The 19695-nt window shown below is 47.9% G+C and overlaps 1 protein-coding gene across 1 annotated transcript; it reads right to left on the bottom strand.

Annotated features, from left to right (window-relative positions):
- Positions 1-5681: 5681 nt before the first annotated feature.
- Positions 5682-15819, bottom strand: LOC149334792 (uncharacterized). The gene is made up of 3 exons (XM_089553666.1): positions 15798-15819; positions 14376-15215; positions 5682-5731 (listed from the first exon to the last, which is right to left on the bottom strand). The coding sequence occupies exons 1-3, from the start codon at positions 15817-15819 to the stop codon at positions 5682-5684; spliced, it is 912 nt and encodes a 303-aa protein (XP_089409792.1).
- Positions 15820-19695: the final 3876 nt, after the last annotated feature.

The raw sequence follows: 19695 nt of genomic DNA, 5'->3' as shown, positions 1-19695 counted from the left end.
TGTAATATGCAAAGAATGCCAGTACCCTTATCATGTGTACATGGCCGTTCCGGAATTCCTGAGTCGGAAAAAGCATTGAGTGCTCGTTCGCGTAGAGCATTCCTCTGCCAAACATGCAAAACGGGAGCTGCTCGTGGCCGAAAAATGCTGCCACCTGCCGACGCACCTCCTTTCGACATAGTCCCTGCTTTTCTTCAGCTCAACCAAAAACTGGATAGTCTAATGCCACGGAAAGATAAGGTAGATAACATTGAGCAATCCGACCAGACCATGTCCGACCATTTTGATGAAATCATGAAGTGTCTTGATAACCAAGACAAAGAAATCGCGCATCTGCGGAAAAGAATGGCACGGATTGAAAATACGCGATGTGATGAACAACTTTCTCAGCTTAATAACGACTTCGACGAGCTGGAATTCCGAAGCAGGAAAAAGAAGATAGAAATTCATGGCATTTCTAAAACCGAACATGAGGACCTCCTAGCCAAAGTGAACGAAGTGGCTAAAGAAATCAGTGTTGCAGAGCTTAGTAAGAGTGACACTGAGGCATGTCATCGGCTTCCTGCAAAAGGGGATAAGATACCAGCGATTATTGTGCGGTTTCAACGACAAGCACAAAGAGACGAATGGCTTCAGAACAGAAAATCTTTGGTAGAGAAAGGCAAAAATCTGTATTTGTGTGAGAACCTGACCCGAAGAACGAAATGGCTGCTTCTGCAAACCAAAGATTAGGCTAAGAAAAACAACTTCCGGTATGTTTGGTGTTCAAACAGGAAGGTGCTTGTTCGCCAAAGGGAAGGTGATTCTGTTCAGATAATTCGAGATGAGAGTGATCTTGTTGATCCGGTGCTTTGAAAAGGTACCGTTTGTGAATGTTGCATGCGATGACAGTGTACCATGATGGCACCGGACACGGACCCTCTCCCGTGCGAAATCAGTAGCAGTGTTTCTTTTGAATCGAAAAGCCTGTCAATACTTAAATGTTTTCATCTAAACGCCAGGTCAGTCATGAACAACCGAGATGACTTCTCTATTTTGTTGAAAAGCTTTGGCTTTCCTTTCGATGTAATTATGATCTCGGAGACGTGGCTGACCGACAGCGATGCCTTTGAATTGCCTTCATTTTCAACATTTTCTTTAAATCGAGAAACCTCTCGTGCAGGCGGTGTGTGCATGCCTTTCAGTTAAATCAGGAAACATTGTAATGTCTGTGGTGTACAGACCACCGTCTGGTGATATGGGTATCTTTCTTGAAACAATGGAATATTATTTGTGTTTTGTAATTAGGAATAAATACGATGTCATCATTGGAGGCGATTTTAACATAGATGTGTCATGTTCAACGAGCAGCAGTGTGAATTTTGAGGTCTTACTTAGATGTTATAGCGTTAAATATATGATAACCAAAGCAACCCGCATAACTCCAAATTCCCAAACATGCATAGATCTATTCTTGACAAATATTGATTCTGTGCATATTCACTCAGGGGTTACATGCTGCGATATAAGTGATCATATGGGCATCTATTTGCTTTGCCAGAAGGAGGTTCCGAAGCGTGACCCTCGTGAGAAAGTTATGTGTCATTGTATTACAGAAGGAGCTTTAGAAAGGTTTCGAGCGCATATTCTAGGTGTGGACTGGTCGATATATACAAAGAGGCCAGCGCGGAGAGCGCTTATGACTTATTCTTCGAGAACTTTACTCATGCTTACAGCATACACTGTTTCAAAATTAAAGAGGCTACCAAAAACAATAAGAAAGCCATGGATGTCACGCGAACTGCATACGCGTATTAAAGAAAAGCACAAACTATATCATCTATTTGTTCACACCAAAGATATCCGTATTTTTGACCACCTTAAGAAGTACTCAAATAAATTAAACTGACATACGAATAGCAAAACTGAGGTACTATGAGAACTACTTTGCAGATACATCTAATCGCCTTGATAAACTCTGGCGTAAAATCCGGTCACTTGACTCTGGCGTTTCACAGGCTGGTAATCCCGATAAAATTACTGACAATGGCATAGAATACACACGTAACAGTCTCGCAGAAAAGTTTAACAAGCATTTTACTCCTGCGTTGAACCTCTCAGTTGATACATCTCACATATCCATTGACAGGCGCCCCCCTTCTATGTTCGTTGAACCAGTCTCTACCAGAGAAATCTTGTCAACTTTTAATGACCTTAAGAACAGCACCTCGTGTGATGCGGATAATATCCAGATGCGTCCAGTTAAGTATGTCATCGACGTCATCGCTGTGCCATTGGAGCACATATACAACCTATGCATAGAAACTTCCACTTTCCCCGCAAGAATGCAGATTGATAGAGTAGCACTTATATACAAAAAGGGAAACAAAAACAGTTTTGGAAACTATCGACCAATTAGTATTTTGCCCGTCTTCTCTAAAGCTTTCGAGAAACTGATCCTTAAACGAGTTGAAAGCTTTTTAAGCAAACACGCCATAATTCCCTTCTGCCAGTATGGCTTCAGAAAAAACCGGTCAACAGAACTTTCTCTTTTACACCAGAAGGAATATATACCGAGGAATTTTGAAGATAGGAACCTGGTCTTGGGATTTTTCTTACATTACAGCAAAGCATTTGACTGCATAAACCATAGCATTTTGTTGAAAAAACTTGAATGTTATGGAATTAGAGGCGCAGCATTACTCTTGCTTAAATCTTACTTGTTCAACAGAATACAGTATGTCCAAATAAATGAATAAATGAATACAAGTCCACTATCCTTGGACCACTGCTATTCAACTTTTATATTAACCACATCACTAGTGTGGATAATAACGCTCGTTTTATAATTTATGCTGATGACACCAGTTTGTTTTTATCCGATGCTACGGGTAGTAAGTTACTGGAAAATGCAAACATGCTCCTGGAAAAAATAAAGACATGGTCCGATAACAATCTTCTTTCAGTTAATGCAACAAAATCTAAGGCAATACTCTTTCAACCAAAAAACAAAAATTGCAGTGAATTCGGTGAGCTACATTACAATCGAGACCAGATTGAGTTATTAAAATCATTCAAATCGCTTGGCGTAATATTCACTGAAGACATGCAATGGGACGACCCCATAAATTATATAGCATTAAAGACATCTCGAGCCGTAGGATTTATGACACGTTTCAAATGTTGTCTCCCACAAAAGGTAAAACTTCTTTTATATCGTGCATTATTTCGCTCACATCTAAACTACTGTTCATTAGTATGGGGTACTGCTACACAAACCAGTCTGAAAAAACTTGCCGTTCTTGAAAATAGGGCCCTCAGAATTGTTCATAACCTGCCATATAGATACTAAACTAAAAAGTTATTTTCCAAGCACAGGATTATTAATGTTTTCAACCTTTATACATATAAACTATTGCGCACCTATGAAATAGAACAAAGAAGATGCATTACAAACATATCTGACTTAGCCCGAATTCAGTTATTTCAGTGCGCATACCCACGCCGTCGCAAACCACACTGTGTAGTACCTGTAGTGAGAACAAGCTATGGACGCCAAATGGTAACATTCCAACTTCCCTCACTCCTGAATAGATTAATTGCTGCAAACATCGACATAGGAAACATTAGCTGCTCTGACCTACTCAGCTACTTTATTTCTGAAGCCACATTTTTCTAGCATTCATATTTTGCACTTGTATTTCATGTATTGGTTGCTGTTGTTATAATCTTTATACCTGGTTTTTTGTTACTTTTGTTATTTCTTAAAGCCGCATTGATTTTCTGCACACGCTGGTGATTTTCTATTTGTCTGTTGTCTTTTTTTTCTTTCTCCCTCTCTCTCTCTCTTTTATTTTCTCAGAAGTGCCGTCGCATGCCACTGCCTACTTGCTGTGCAGGGGGGTGGGAACCTTGTCAAGCGATAACCGCTTTTATTACCCTCGCCACCAACACTGTATGGAGATCGAAATACATCATTATCAAGTCGAAACCTGCCCACCACACCGTGAGCGAACTGGCAAACTTTGGAGGGAGACAGGTAATTTAATGATTGGTCATGATAGGTCGCTCGGCAAGCCCCAGAGATGGCTATGTAGGAAAGAGCTACTTGCCGGGGCAGTGGCGCATCGCGAAACTGCTGCACCACTGCGCCAGCAATGCCACTGTCACTCCCTGAAGTCTATGAATGCAACGTAGCAAATAACCAGTTCCACATATATGGACATGTGAACAGAACTTAAGCGACTTAGCATGAGTAAATATACCGAGGGATCTCTCATGTTTTCTCATTTTAAAATGCCTATGTTTGCAAAGCGATACGCAGAGGGGATCCCAGGCACGCCGCTGAAGTGGCTCACAAAATGTATTCCGTCGTTCACTCGTCTTAAGTACCAACTCAGTTTCTTTTTATTTTAAGAGAGGTTACCGATAGGCACGTCGTATATTTAACGACACATTGTTCACTGTCACAAAGTTGGAATCCTGTCTTGTTACACGAAATATCACAATACTCCGATACCCAAAACTTGTTCTAACTGAAATTCCGCATATTGTTCAAAACTCTGGAAATGCTGCATTTCGCAACGATATTAATGCAGTTCTCTGAGTGCACCTGTCAATTCTATTCAATTTTATCTTTCTGCGACTAATTGTACTCATTTAATGTACCCTACTATCCTCTGTATTGATCTCGGATCCCCAGGACAAATAAGCCTAAGTCTGGGAAAGGGAGATTAATTTATTAGTACATGGAAATTATTGCGATCAGTCTTAACAATTGTTTATGAATTCGTTTACCTATAGACTGCTGTGTTTCTCTAGATCTCTGATGCAAGTAAACTCGGCGGAATAGTTAAGTGAAAGAAAGCGGGTCTAGTGCAGTCGGCAGGTACCTTCCAGTCTCGAATAGCTGTGGCTACGACAGATCCTAAAGAGGAATGTGCGGGGTGTTTCATCGATGCGCGCCAAAAATTTCCAGAAGGGGCTGTTTTGCACCGCGAAAATTGGTTTTACTCGCAGGGTGGTCTCACATCCCATGAAGTCTCGTAACGCCATGGGCGGAAAACATTAGGGACTGGTAAATAATGTTCACTTTTAAGGCGGTCCACAGAGCTGTAGTAACTGTGAATTAATATTACAGTTAGGCGACTGGATTCATGAAATATCTTTAGCTATCAGTACTGGCGAAGTCAGTTTCTCAAGATTCCTTAATTGGAGTAATCACAGCATCGTGGAACGATGACTTATAGCCGTCCCTGCGCCATTGTGGGCAGCACGCAGAAACTGTCAGCACACGTCTCCTCGAAGGGGCAATTGCGACGATATCTTTTCCCCGCGTTTTCTGAAGGATAGAGCAGCGAGGAGCGACGTTCACAGAATACATTTGCAATCGTTCTGAGTATAACACCCCAGTAGTTGGTGCCGTATCCATCATTCTATGAAGCACCTGCATCAACAACACCATGCTCTTTGCTTCGGAAGTTATGTTTATGTGGATCTTTCGTTTCAACGTTGGTTTGTACTTTCACATCGCACTTCACACGCATGCAAAGCTAGCATAAAATAGCAGTCTATTATTAGCACACCATTTGCCTCTGCTTCCTGGTTTTAATATTAAGAGAATTCACTACGTGATAATCTCAAGAGACCTAAATCTTACCATTGCTTTCATCGTTTCTGTCGTCTCAGCGGCGTAGTACTGCTCACCACACACGAAACGGGTCGTCGTTATCGGGGCTATCGGTTTGCACACCTGAAAAGATAATAACCAAATGGTATTAAAGTTTTCATATTATACGCAATCATCAACTCAAGGATGTGAATGGGAGTTATTGCTGTTTTCTAGCGGTCAGTGGCTTATGGCGCCTCCACAGGTGCAACTTATTGAATGCATGAAGAGCACTATGCAAACAGGGCGTCCATCTCAGTAAAGAGGTCCGACTGAGTAAAGACACCAACGCTCTTGCCGGAATGATCATTCATTGTGGGGACATTTCAAGTGTCACCTGAAGCGCACAACATTTCCTCCCTGATATAAAATATTACAATTCGCATGACTGCAAAATGCGCGGTACACGTAGGTTCTAATCGGAAGCAAGCTTGACCATACCAGCATTCCGCTTTGCTGTCATGTCTCTGGATTTCCAGCTAGCGTGTTCCCGTTTGTGGTCAGCGCACGTTACGCTTAAGCTGTAGCCCGTTACAACTTGAGAATGCAGCAGACGTCTTCCTACCAGTGCCTCTCGAATTGTTTTACATCCCGCTGCCAATCGTGGCAACCACATCAGCAGACGTCAGTGCGAAGTAGGGGATTCCTTTCATGGCAACCGTTTGCGTTCCGCTGTGGCGCCGCGTCGACTGTCAGTGTGTTTGCTACTTGTATTTTGTGCCGTTTGTCACGAATACAGTGGACTATATATGTGAGGAAATTGTGGTAGTCGCTACCTCAACGAATGCTGCCTCCTGAGCGCTGCAACATGCAGGTAAAATGTCAGCGAGCACCAACTCTATCGCATTGCATCAGCTAGTCCCGCCAACTCCGCCTTGGTCCCAACGACGAAGCGGTCTCCAAGCTCCTTTCGTGCGGTGCATCATTAACGATAAGCAGAGCGTAAGCAGGAATGCTTGGTCGTTCGCAATCGCTTTGTAATATTGTCACGGGTCGTTCAAACGACGCGGGTCGTGGGGACACTGGAGACCACAGGAGAGCAGGCGCCAGGTACAGTCCAAGCGGTCGCGGCCGGACTCACGAGCGATTTTCCACCGAGCCTCTTCCTCTTTGCCGGCGATCGGCTCCCCGCTCGTTGAAGATGACGTTAAGTGGAAAATAACACACATGACAATATGTAAGGGTTCTACACGCTGGGAAGTGAGAAAAATTTCGCGACATAATCCACGCTATACCCTGATCACCTCACTGCAGGAATGCATTCGGGCTGTTCAATGTTTTCATCTCGTGCGTTCTTAACGACCAACACAAGGAACGTTGTGACAAAAGAAACTCTTATGCACTTCTTTCGTTGCGTCACAAGTGACAACCCTGCACTAACGCACGCAGTATTCATCTCTTTAGAGCAAACACGACAGCGTCTTTTTCATTTCTTTAGCGCCCGTGTTCGTCTTTCTTTCGATCTCGTTTTTGCGCTAGCCCAACATTTGACCCCTTCAATAGCGTTGCATGCACGACATGTGTACAGAGAAAGGCATATTTTCGGTGCCTGCGCTGGCTTTGTTTTTAATTGTTTTTAAGGCGAGGTCGGTCTGGAGGACGCAGGTAACGAGGCGCCTGGCTTCCCACACATATATTTAAAGTCATTTTATACATGCATCAAATCTACCAGACACACAAAAACTAGCACACTATCAATGGCCAGGCGTGCCTTGCCGCAGTGGGCAGCCTGTGGCATTACAACGAAGTACCCTTCTTTGTCCGATACTACTAAAAATCTTCTAAAAAATCACCTGTTGGGCACATGTTTTTAGAATTCCACGGCCTACCTCTCACACATTTTCAACGCGCTGACGCAATCCATAGCACAGCCCTGTCGGTCTTCCTCAGCTGCCCGAGTCGTGATGCTCTTCACCTGGGCCAACTTGCCGGGCGGTGACATTGACGGCTCCAAGAAAAACATTGGGTACAACATCAGCAGGTCGCTATGCTGCTGTGGAACCTGGGCATCTTCTAGCCCCAGTATGTCCTGGCCAACGTTCACATCCCTCTTTCTCTTGTGTAGGCGTGGGCGCATTGACAATCGTAAGAGCTCTGTGGTTTTTTCCGCTGTAGATGTCCACTCCTTGAAACGACTTGCCTGATGACACCTCTCTCCGTAGGTGCCACAAGCAATGCGTATGCAGTCCTTAAGGAGGCGAGCTTGTCGCCATCGCTCGACGCAAAGCATGAGGCACATCTATCTCGAATGACCGATAACACACAGAACTGGAATGTTGGTGGGACAGGTGGCGGCCCCAATAATGACGAGATGTCATGCCTGCAGTGAGGCCCATGTGGCCAGGTGAAGCAGAAAAGTGTTAGACCAAACAAAATAGACCCCGATGTAATAGAAATCTGTTTTCTGTCTTCTTCTTGGACAAGCGTTCCCAACCAACCATACGCACTCCCAACCATACGTATTCGGTGGTTTTGTCTGCTGTAGCAGTCCACTCTTTGAAATGACTTGCCTGACAATGCCTGTCTCTGTCCGTGCCAAAAAAATATGCACACAGTCCTTGAGGAAGCCAGCTTGTCGCCACCACTCTACGGTACATCCTTCTCCAATAACCTAACGACGGAAGCAGGGGCCCGCGCAGAGCTTGAGTGTTGGTGGGCCAGGCGGCAATTCTTACGTCAACCGCACGAATCACAATCTAAGGATTGGTGGGCGAAGGTTTGACGTCGACCTCCTGGGCACAACACCGTGAAAAGTGCGACGTCTATGCGGTATGGATAAACAAAGAGCAGAACGTAGGCGCAAGGTTAACCCTTTTGTGGGCTCAGTCCATCACAGGTCACCATTCGCGCAGTGTGTGTGAAGTCATCTATGAGGTGCCTCTTTCATTAAAAGAAATGTACATCTGCCGAACTGGGCGATGGCTGATTGCTCGGATCATAATAACTTGTCATCGGACATCATTCGTTTAGGCACTGCTGAATATTCTCCAGAATGTAAAGGGGAAAATAAGAAGTTGTGTAAAGCACTGTTCAAAAGGACTAAGGTTCTTTACCGGCATCACGGTCTGCGGACGAGAAATTATGGAAGCGTTTTTTTTTATTGAAAAGTAGAAAGACATCTGTGTTAGCAACTCAGTGCACATGACAGCGGGCCAAAATTATAAATCCCCTGGCAAAGCGTGACCCTAGGTTGGCCCAGACTTGCCCATAAGAATCTGATATTGGTTGTGTCACTATTTGACATTCATCCAATGAAGTCCCTCGTTGCCTGTCGCTTTCGCAGCATTGGCTGGGCCGTGATAAAATCCTGGCTATCGCGAGCCAGGTCTGCCAGAATTCTTACAATCTTTGCCATCGCTGGCTATGCCATCTCAGAATTATGGCCACCAATGGCCATGTTAGAATTCTTCCACTGCTTCAATAAAATGGCAGTGTCATTCTAGAAAGCTGCCTATATTGCCCTAGGCTGGCCATCACTAATCCAGTACAAATGTATACTGGTAAACGCTGTCAAACCATGTTCCATCTGCTGAAACGGCATGCCAATGTTCAACACTGCTACAGCAGCGAGAGAAAATTATTTTATTCCATTTTTCGAACTCATAAAAACGCACTTGAGCTCTTCAAAAGAGGTGTGAGAGCTGTATAGGTCAGTCTCATCTGCGTTTTACTATAATTTGCATGTATATTTCCGAAGTAGATGTTTTACGTTGATCTTTGAAATAAAAACACATGTTCCCGGTGCACATTATAGCATACGAGCAGTATTAGAGCAGTACCAGTATGCTACTACTCCACTACTGCTATTGGAGTTCTATTATAAAGCCCGTGCTAAGTGGACTTTTTTTAAGTGGCATTTCATTCAAATCGTATACGACACTTCGAATGGCATTAGAACCCAACGGAGTTCTGCGGTGCTTGGCAACAATTTCCAAAAGCATTCGTTCGCTCTATTGGAATGACGCTACTGCCATGGAGTTTTTTTTCCCCGTTCGCGTCGTTGTACCACTTAAAATCTGCGAACTGGTGTGTCGCATAATGCCGACGTCGACGCCATCGGCACCAACGACCGCAGATGTATAGAATTCTATTGTTAATACTGGGCAACTAGAAGCGGCTGTAGCCGCCGCGGTGGCTCAGTGGTTATGGTGCTCGGCTGCTGACCCCAAAGACGCGGGTTCGATCCCGGCCGCGACGGTTGAATTTATTTGGAGGAGAAATTTAGAGGCTCGTGTACTGTGCGATGTCAGTGCACGTTAAAGCGGGTGTCCTGTGTGTGTGTATCTTGGTGTCGTGTCTGTTTCTTACCGCTTAGATAGGATAGGATAGGATAACTTTATTTGGCTCTAGCACAAGTGCTTTTTTTTATGTGGTCAGATGAGTCCATCCTCAACGGTCGGTTGCCCCTATTCCAGGGCTCCGCTGGATGCTGCCGTCAGCTGAGCTCGCCGTATCAAACCGATCTGGTCATCGCGGCAGTCGCTGGAGAGCAGACCCTCCCATTGCTCCACACTTGGGTTTTGTATAACTGGGACGATGTCGACTTTTTGACATGCCCATGTGATGTGATACAGTGTAGGTTTTTCATGGCACCACGGACAATTGTGTGCGTAAAGTGTGGGGTGAATTTTACTTAGTGTGTTTAGATTTGGATATGACCCCGTTTGAAGTTGTCTCCATGTGACAGCCTCTTCTTTGTTTAAAGATTTGTGCGGTGGTGGGTACCGCATCCTGCTGCCTTTGTAGTTGTTGAGTATGGACGAGTATTCCTGAGGTACTGGCAGGGATTCCTCAAGGTCGTTGACGTTGGATGCTCGGTAGTTAGTATATCCTCGAGCTATCCTGTCTGCCTCTTGGTTTCCTGCCACCCCCGTGTGCCCCGGTACCCAGATGATCTTATGTTTGATCGGCTTGTGTGGTTTTGCATGTGTTTGTTGCGTCTTGCAGTCTGCAGAGCGGAGTATGCGGAGCGCTCTGTGACCGACTCTGCCGCAAAGATAGTTGCGGCAGGCTGCTTGTGAATCAGTAAGAATTGTCAGTGACCGCCCAGTCCGATAGCCCTCCGCTGCCGCTAGAGCGACGGCCGCTTCTTCAGCCTCAGCTATCGTGCAGTCTTGCAGGGAGGCGCTGGTAATCTCGTGTAATTCCGAGTTGACTACAGTTGCCACTGCGTTGTTGGTGCCTTGTCCCCTAGTCATGGCATATGTGGCAGCGTCGACATACACTGTTGTATCCTGGGATGCGTGTATTTTCTGTAAGCGGTCGGCCCTTGCCTCTCTTCGGTCTTTGTGGAGGTTCGGGTCCATGTTTCTTGGTATTGGTGCCACCCTGAGCGTGCTGCGGTACTCATCGGGGATCGTTTTAGTTCTCAATATTTCTCGAATTTGTTCGGTGTAGCACAGTTTCTTTAAAAGAACTCTGCCTGTGGGGGTCTGCTGTAGTCTGCGCATTTGGGCAACATGCTGCGCTTCCCGTAATTCCTCGAACGTGTTGTGCAGTCCCAAGGCTAAGAGCTTTTCAGTTGAGGTATTATGGGGTAGTCGAAGCGCGGTTTTATACGCTTTGCGTAAAATCGCGTCCGCCTGTTGTATTTCACTTTTGATATGATTGTAGTACGGGAGACTGTATGTCGCCCGGCTGACCACTAGGCTTCTGACCAGCTTGAGTGTGTCTTCTTCTCGCATGCCATGACGTCTGTGTGAGATGCGCGTAATCATGCGGGCCACTTGGAGTGTAGATGCCTTTAATAGCGCAAGGGTGTGAGTACAGCGTTGATTTGACTGTATCCACATCCCTAGTGCCCGTATGAGTGTCTTCTCTGGTATTGGTTCTCCTTCGAGGTAAACTTGTAGTCGAAGTTCTTTACTGATAGGGACTGTTCGGTTCCGTTTTCCTCTCCAAACCCGTAAGAGCTCAGATTTTTCGGTCGAGCATGCTAGCCCTCTTGCTTTGACATAGTTTTCAACGCAGGTGGCCGCTTCTTGTAGCCTATCCTCTTTCTCGCCGAGTGAGCCAGTGTTAGTCCATATTGTGATGTCGTCGGCATAAATGGCATGGTGGATGTCGTCAATTTCTTTTAGTTGCTTCGCCAGTCCGATCATGGCCATGTTGAATAGCGTGGGTGAAATGACCGACCCTTGAGGTGTTCCCTTGTTAGGCGTTCGAAACTTCTCGGACCGAAGTTCTCCTATACCGATGGTTGCAGTTCTGTTGGATAGAAATGCTTTGACGAAGCTGTGAATCCTGCGCCCACAGTTCAGGTTGTCCAGGCCCGTAAGGATTGCTTCGTGGCTCACATTGTCAAAAGCCCCTTTGATGTCTAGGGCCATTATCACGTTTTCTCCGTCCCGAGGAACGTTCCGAAGTACACCTTCATATAATTGGAGGAGTACGTCTTGAGCTGATAATTTTGCTCTAAAGCCGAACATGCTGTGAGGGATCAGTTCGTTGTCTTCCATGTAGTTTTGAAGTCTCTGCGTTACCACTCGCTCGTATAGTTTTCCCAGGCATGACGTAAGCGAGATCGGCCTGAGGTTTTCTATCTGCAGTTTCTTGCCTGGCTTGGGTATCATCACCACTTCAGCATGTTTCCACTCCTCGGGGACAGTTTCAGCTTCCCAATGTTTGTTGAGGAAGTCTGTCAGTTCAGCGACCAGCGCATCGCTGAGGTTGCGGATGAGTGCGTTGTTTATTTTATCCGCTCCCGCGGCCGTATTTCTGGTGGTGTTTCGCATGGCCGCGTAGACATCTTCTCGTGTGATGGGTCTGTCCAGATTAGCGTTATCGTCTCCCCGGTACTCCCCTGTATAGGTCGGCGGGTTCGTGCTCCCAAAGCATTTGGCGCGCAATCTGTCGAGGAGTTCCGAGTCAGTGCCCTCGAACTGGTGAATGAACCGGTAAATGGATTTATTGTTTTCAGCTTTTGTCTTAGTCGGATCGAGGAGCGCTCTAAGGATACGCCAAGTCCGTGTCGTGCTTAGCGTCCCACTAAGAGAATCGCTGAATTGTTGCCAATTTTGTTTTGCCAGCTGTGTGGCGTATTCCTCTGCTTTCGCTGTAATTTCGGCGATTTTAAGCTTGAGTTTCCTGTTATGTTTTTGTTTTTTCCATCTCCTGGTGAAACTGCGCCTAGCATCCCAAAGCTTGAGCAGCCGACCGTCCACCTCGGGTGTTTCCGCTGTTCGGTTTATGGTTTTGGTGTACTTGTCTTGCGTATCCCTTAGCATGCTTCCCCATTCCTCTAACGACTGTATGCCATTCTCGGTAAGGTTGCTGTCGCATGCTTCGCGGAACGCATTCCAGTCCGTTATTTTTGCCGCGCCCAACTGGCGTTTCAGCCTGTCTGAGGTTACTTGCGTCTTGAGTATGTAGTGGTCGCTGCCTAAATTTTCCAATAGGTTCTCCCATTGTGTTTGTCCGAGTCCTCTTACGAATGTGAGGTCGGGGCAGGTGTCGATGCTGACGCTATTTCCAATTCTGGTAGGGGTTGCTGGGTCCGTGAGTAGGTTGCAGTTGAAGTTATCTGCAACCTCGGCTAGCGTTTTGCCTTTAATGGTGGCCTTTTGGTACCCCCAGCTCTTGTCCATGGCGTTGAAATCCCCCAAGATGATTAGCGTGTTGTTTTTCGCTAGTCTGTGGACACCGTGAAAAAGTTCAAAAAATTTTGCTTTTCTTTGCTTCGGGGGGCTGTACACGTTGACGATGAATACACTGCCCCCTTTCCTTTTCTTTTTCGGTACGATCTCTACAATCACATGCTCAATGTCAGTGTCGGGTATGCTGTCGTGATTGATGGCTATGAATGCCTTGCTCACTAAGATGGCTGTCTTTCCCGTCATGTGGCTGTCGTAGCACGTGTATCCCGTGAGAGTGGGTGTCACGCCCGTTTCTTGAAGTGCGATAACGTCAGGTGGTGTTAGCTGCGTCTGAATGAATTGTTTGATGAGGCCTTGTTTCTTGCGATAGCCTCTGCAGTTCCATTGCCATATGTCTAAGATGTCTTGTTTGCTGTGGTTCGTGTTAGCCATGATTTAGGGTCTTGAGCTTGTGCAATTGCCCGTTCCCTGGGATGTAGATGGATTGGCGAGAGCTGCTAACGCAGGACGGTTGTAGGCCTTTTCCTTAATGTTCTCTGTGTGTTTTTGTTTGCGGAAGGCACTCCGTAGCTCTGCTAGTTGTCCTTGTACCTGATGCATCGTCTGTTGCATCATTTGTTGCATCATCTGTTGTATTTCCGCTTTGAAGTTTGAGCGTTCCTCATCGCTCATCTGCAGCGAGGAGTTCGTTTGTGTAGCGTTTGGCAGCGGGTGGCAGTTGGATTTTAGGTCTCGAACTATCTTTGTGAGTTCCGCAATTTGGTGTTCCAACTCATTCTGTTTAACGCGAGCAAGTTCTAGTTCGCGCTTAAGTGCTGCTTTCTCTGCGTCTCCATGTTCAAGGTCACGGTTGTTTGCGTTGTTTGTATTGGTGTTGAGTTTGTTACCAGTCCCACCCGAATGTGGAGCAAACCCGGGAGCATCGGCTCTCCAGCTCACCTTGTTGCTGCTTTTCTGGGCGGGCCCGGTGTCTTCATTCTTCCGGTGCTGGTTCCCGGCATTCGTCCCCGCAGGGGGTGGCAGAGGGGGAAACGAATGGGACCGCGAGCGATGCCGTGATGAGCGGGATCCCGAGCGGCTCCGTGATGTGTCTCCCTCCGAGCTGAACCACCGCGGCCGTCTGCTGCGGTCACCGCGGCTGCGGCGTCTGCTGTCGCGTCCGCCGCTGTTGCTGGCGTTTTCAGCTGTAGCGTTGCTGAGAGCGGTCTTGGTTTGCTGCCTTCTGACTTTCTTGAGTCGTTCGCGGCAGTCCTTCGACCCGGTAGGGTGGGCCTCACCACAAATCACGCACTTTGGAGTGCAGGAATGTCCAGTCGGCGGGTTTTGCGTTCCGCACTGGCTACACGCGCGCACATTAGGTGTGGGGCACACGTCGGAGCGGTGGCCTTGCTGGAAACACACATAACACACTTGTCTCGTGGGGCGGTACGGGTAGCATGCCGTCTCGCCCCCGTAGTAGATAACATATTTTGGGACAATGGGGCCGTCAAAGGTGATGACGGCCGTCTTGGTTTTTCCTAACATCCGGGCGCTGAGTATTGTGACTCCTTGGGTGCGCACTCGTAAATGGGCCTTGAGTTCTTCCGGTGTCGTCCCGGGATCAATTCCATGTATCACGCCACGTTGGACATCGTCCGGCGCGGCCACGTAGGTGTTCATCTCAAATGCACGTCCCGCAAAGGTGAGGCTGGTAATGCGTCTCACGAGTTGGGCAGTTGATTCATGCGGGGTGCTTACGATAATGATGTTAGATCCTGGCCGGAGCCGTATGATGAAATCTTCGTCTTTGCGTTGTTGGTTGCACGCTGCGACTACAGCGCGGGCTACCTGGTGGGTGTGAAGCTGTCTGACAGCAAGTCCTTTCTTCGGTCGAATGATAATTTTGAAATCGTTCTTAGGGAGCGGCGGCAGCCTGCGCCTTGGCTGGTGTCCTGTGCCTTGTCCGTTGGCGTTTCTGCCGGCGGCGGCTGGCCCTCCGTCGGTCGCGGTGAGTTGAGTTGAGTTGTCTTCGCCGGTGTTGTTTTGGGTGGTCGAATTGTTCCCCGCAGCGATCCGTCTGCTTTTCCTCTGGAGTTTCTTCTGGCGTTTGGACAATGCCAATTCCCAGCTGGCGTCGTTGTTGTAAGGGTTGGGCGGCTCCTGCGTGGCGGACGCCGCGTCAGCGTTGCTCACCGGGCTCTCGGAGTCAGTGGTGTTGAGGTCGTCCTCATCCATCTCCTGGGCGTCCGGCAAGTTTTGGGGCAATCCTTCCATGGTCTGATCGAATGTGTAGTTCGCAGAGCGGGGTCGATTTCAGGCCGCACCACCGCTGCCTTGTCAGGCCTAGCGGCCCATGTATTCCCGTAGTCGAAGATGCCCTGCCGGTAGGCTCGGCGAGACGCCGTCCGAATCGCAGAGTCAAGTCCGATGAGGAGCCAAAATTTGGTCCTACCGTTCGGAACCTGGTGTCCAGGTGGGGCAGCTTGTGAGTTCTTTCAGCTCCAAATAAAATCTGGTGGCGCTGTGGATTGGTACGGTTCGGAATGGTCAAAAACTGCGGAGGCGATGCGACACACGTCCGCACCTCTCGGCAGCCATGACGGGTCTTTACCGCTTAGAATATGATTCCTTCATCACAAAGAAGGACGTCTACCCCCTCCCTCGCATTGACGATACACTGGACCGGCTGTGCAACGGCAGGTATTTCTCATCGATGGACTTCAAGAGCGCCTACTGGCAAATTGAGGTCGATAAAAGAGATCGCGAGAAGACCGCATTCATCACAACAGATGGCCTCTTCGAGATCAAGGTGATGCCATTTGGTCTCTGTTCCGCACCAGCCACAATTCAGCGAGTAATGGATACAGTGCTGGCAGGCCTGAAGTGGCAGATTTGTCTGGTATATTTAGATGACGTCGTTGTCTTCGCCTCGAACTTTGAGGAACACCTAAAAAGGCTTCAAACAGTACGAGGCGCAATCAAATCGTCCGGCCTAACTTTGAAAGCAGTGAAGTGCCACTGTGCCCATGAAGAGCTGCTGTTTCTAGGCCACATCGTTAATAAGTAGGGAGTACAGCCAGACCCGCAGAAACCCGCTGCTATCGCAATGTTTCCACCACCGGCCGATAAGAAAGCTGTGCGCAGGTTCCTCGGACTGTGCGCGTACTACCCACGATTTGTGAAGAACTTTGCGCGCATCGCCGAGCCACTGACCCATCTGAGAAAAACAGACGTGCTATTTAAATGGGAAGCGCCGCAAGTGGAAGCCTTCAATGAACTTCAGCGTCGTTTACAGTCCCCACTGATCTTCGCGCGCTTCGATGAAAACGCCGAGACAAATTCATACCGACCCAAGTATTGTGGGCCTATGCGCTGTCCTCGTTCAGAAAAATTCAGGGGGACACTTTTTTCACCTAAAGTGCGGTGAGGCGAAAGCCTCAAGCGCAGTGTTGCTGCTTGTATCATTGATGTGTTGTTAAGATGTTAAGCTTCGCCTCTAAGAGTGAAACGCTACAGCGTCTTGCAACGCTGCCAGGGAGTCCATAGAACGCCATCGCCCGTTCGGTTCTACGCCTTGCTCGTCGGTAAATTGGATATTGAGGAAAGGAAATGGACCTGTCTCGCATACCTCGGTGGACACCTGAACCTCGCAGTAAGGAAAGGGAGGAAGATGGGAGTGGACGAAGACACCGTATTCACTAGACACGCCTTTGTTCGTTCGAAAGCATCGAGCTGGCATGGCGTAGTGGTTAGCATGCTCGTCTCGCACTCCGGAGACCGGGGTTCGATTCCCGAACTCGACCAATTTCTTACTCGGTTTTATTTATTTATCTGGCCTGACTAGAAAGGTTAGTTAGGCTAATTTTGTAATTAAGCTATTAACTAAACTGATTTCCGCTTACTTGGAGCATCACTATACGATCCCTTTAATTGGTGCACGGTTACTAACTTTAAAATTTCACCAGCGCTGCGACTAGGAACAAGAAACAGAGAAGGAAGACAAGGACAAGCGCTACTAACAACTGAAAGTTTATTTGAAAAACACAGATTATATGCACACAACTGACAACCCAAAGCGCCTGCGCTTCCCGCAAAAAGCGCGCAAAAGAAAGTTAAGAATCTAGATACAAAATTTCACATTCATGTAAGTTTACAGATGGTGTGCTAACGCACGTGTCGCTGTTCTTGTGAATGTGATAGGCTTCACACAACTTCCTAGTCAGCTGATCTGGATGTCTGAATTTAATCTTTGCCCTGTTAAGCAGTGGAAAGCATGCTTTTTTATTAGACACACCGGGTTTGTTCAGATGACAATCTCTGTAATGAAGGGACAGATTTGATGAAGGAGCACCATTCAAAGAGGTTTTATGCTGACGTAAGCGTGTATTTATGCATTTCCCGGTTTGCCCAATGTAATTCTTGCCGCAAAAAGCATGCTTTCCACTGCTTAACAGGGCAAAGATTAAATTCAGACATCCAGATCAGCTGACTAGGGAGTTGTGTGAAGCCTATCACATTCACAAGAACAGCGACACGTGCGTTAGCACACCATCTGCAAACTTACATGAATGTGAAATTTTGTATCTAGACTCTTAACTTTCTTTTGCGCGCTTTTTGTGGGAAGCGCAGGCGCTTTGGGTTGTCAGTTGTGTGCATATAATCTGTGTTTTTCAAATAAACTTTCAGTTGTTAGTAGCGCTTGTCCTTGTCTTCCTTCTCTGTTTCTTGTTCCTAGTCGCAGCGCTGGTGAAATTTTAAAGATGTACCAACTAGCTCAAACCACCATTTTGCTACGGTTACTAACCTAAGTCTAATTGGCCCCGTTTGAAATTCTCGCACTGTGACGTCATGACCGTTCCGACCAATTGAAAAGCGTGAAATTTCTGTCGTTAACCGCTGCTTACAACGATGAGGCATTAAAGGCTTCCGCCTTAAAATTGACGGAGTGGAGAAGGTCATCGCGTACGGTAGCCGTTCCCTGTCCAAATACAAAGCTAAATTATTCGACAACTGAGAAACAGTGCCTTGCCATCATCTGGGCTACGTCAAAATTCCGCCCCTACCTGTACGGATGACCTTTAAGCTGGTCAGTGATCACCACGCACTGTGCTGGCTCGCCAGTTTGAAGGACCCCTCCGCCCGACCCGCTCGATGGAGCCTGCGGCTCCAGGAGTTTGATGTAACTGTCGTTTACAAGTCCGGACGCAAGCCCTCTCACACCGACTGCCTTTCACGAGCCCCTGTAGGCCGCCGCGATACCTTCCACATGGTTTGGGCATGTCAAAAGAATCCTTCCCTTCCCCCCAATCCTTCCCCTTCCCGAGAGGCATGGGGGGTGGTGGTGGTGGTGAAAACATTTATTAAATCATAGAGAGAGGTGTTGGGGGTCGTGACTTGAAGGGTCACGCCCTTACAACCACTAGGTAGGATGCCTAGTCAGGTACCCCATTGGCGTTTGCCGCAGTCCGGGCGCGCTGCGTTAAGGCCCTTTGGGCCTCGAGGGTGCAGCAACCGGACAGGGTCGCCTCCCAGTCCTCTCGGGTGGGGTTTGGGATATGGGGTAGGGACGGGTTCTGCTGGCAGGCCCACACCATGTGGTAAGTGTCAGACACCTCCCCACAGTGTGAGCACCGCCCGTCGAATTGAGGATCGAAATGTTGTAGAGTTGCCGGGCACAACATCATGTTGGTGAGCAGGCGCAGGAGCACCCGCTCGTTGGCCTTCCCCAGTCCTTTGCACGGGGTGGGAAGAGTTTGGTGCGTGAATTTGTAATACTCGCATATTTCTTTAAAAGTATAAATCGGATTGAAATCAGTGTCCTGGTCGGCGTCGGGTCCCGTGGTAAATGCCCGGAGAGAGAGCGCGCGGGCGGCGGCGTCGGCTGCCTCATTTCCGTGGACGCCTTGGTGACCTGGAGCCCAAACGAGAGATCGGTGCGCGGGATCCGAGTCTCGGCTACAATTTTCGTAAATGCGATAACCTAGGGGAGTAACCCACCCTTGCGTGACGTTACGGCAAGCCCCTCGCGAGTCGGTGATTATGTATTTGGAGGAAGTGTGAGAGGCTGCCAAAGCGATGGCAACCTCTTCTGCGTGAATTGCTGACTGGGCCTTGAAAGTATGGGCGTCTACTGTTTTACCCTCGTGGACCACCGCGGCCGTGTACCATCCCCTGGGGTCCGGGCCGGACGCGTCCACGTAGAAGACTCCTGGTTTGCTCCGAAAATGGCGGTCCAAGGCTTCCGCCCGCGCCAGGCGCCTGCCATTATGATCCTCTTTGGACATATTGGTGGGGAGAGGCCGCACGTGGAGGGCGCGTCTCCAGTGTACGGGAAGGCGGCATCTCTCCTCTGTGAATTGAGTGTGCTGGATGTGAAGTCGGGCTAAAAGGCGGCGACCCGACCCTGTCTTTGTGAGACGAGTGTATTGGTTGTTGAGGTGGGCCTCCCGAAGCTCTCTAAAAGTGTTCACCATC

This window comes from Amblyomma mixtum, chromosome 7 (assembly GCF_055824585.1).
Source record: "Amblyomma mixtum isolate Tamu chromosome 7, ASM5582458v1, whole genome shotgun sequence".
Taxonomy (NCBI): domain Eukaryota; kingdom Metazoa; phylum Arthropoda; class Arachnida; order Ixodida; family Ixodidae; genus Amblyomma; species Amblyomma mixtum.
The sequence above is the reverse complement of the archived record's forward strand: the minus strand, read 5'-3'. Positions and strand labels throughout refer to the sequence as shown.

Coding starts and splice junctions, on each gene's coding strand:
- LOC149334792 (XM_089553666.1), bottom strand. CDS start 15,819: ATGGCTGCCGAGAGGTGCGGAC. Junction 15,216..15,797: donor GGCTGCCGAGAGGTGCGGAC/GTGTGTCGCATC, acceptor CGACCGACGGAG/GGCCAGCCGCCGCCGGCAGA. Junction 5,732..14,375: donor CAGCAGACGCCGCAGCCGCG/GTGACCGCAGCA, acceptor TTATCTTTTCAG/GTGTGCAAACCGATAGCCCC.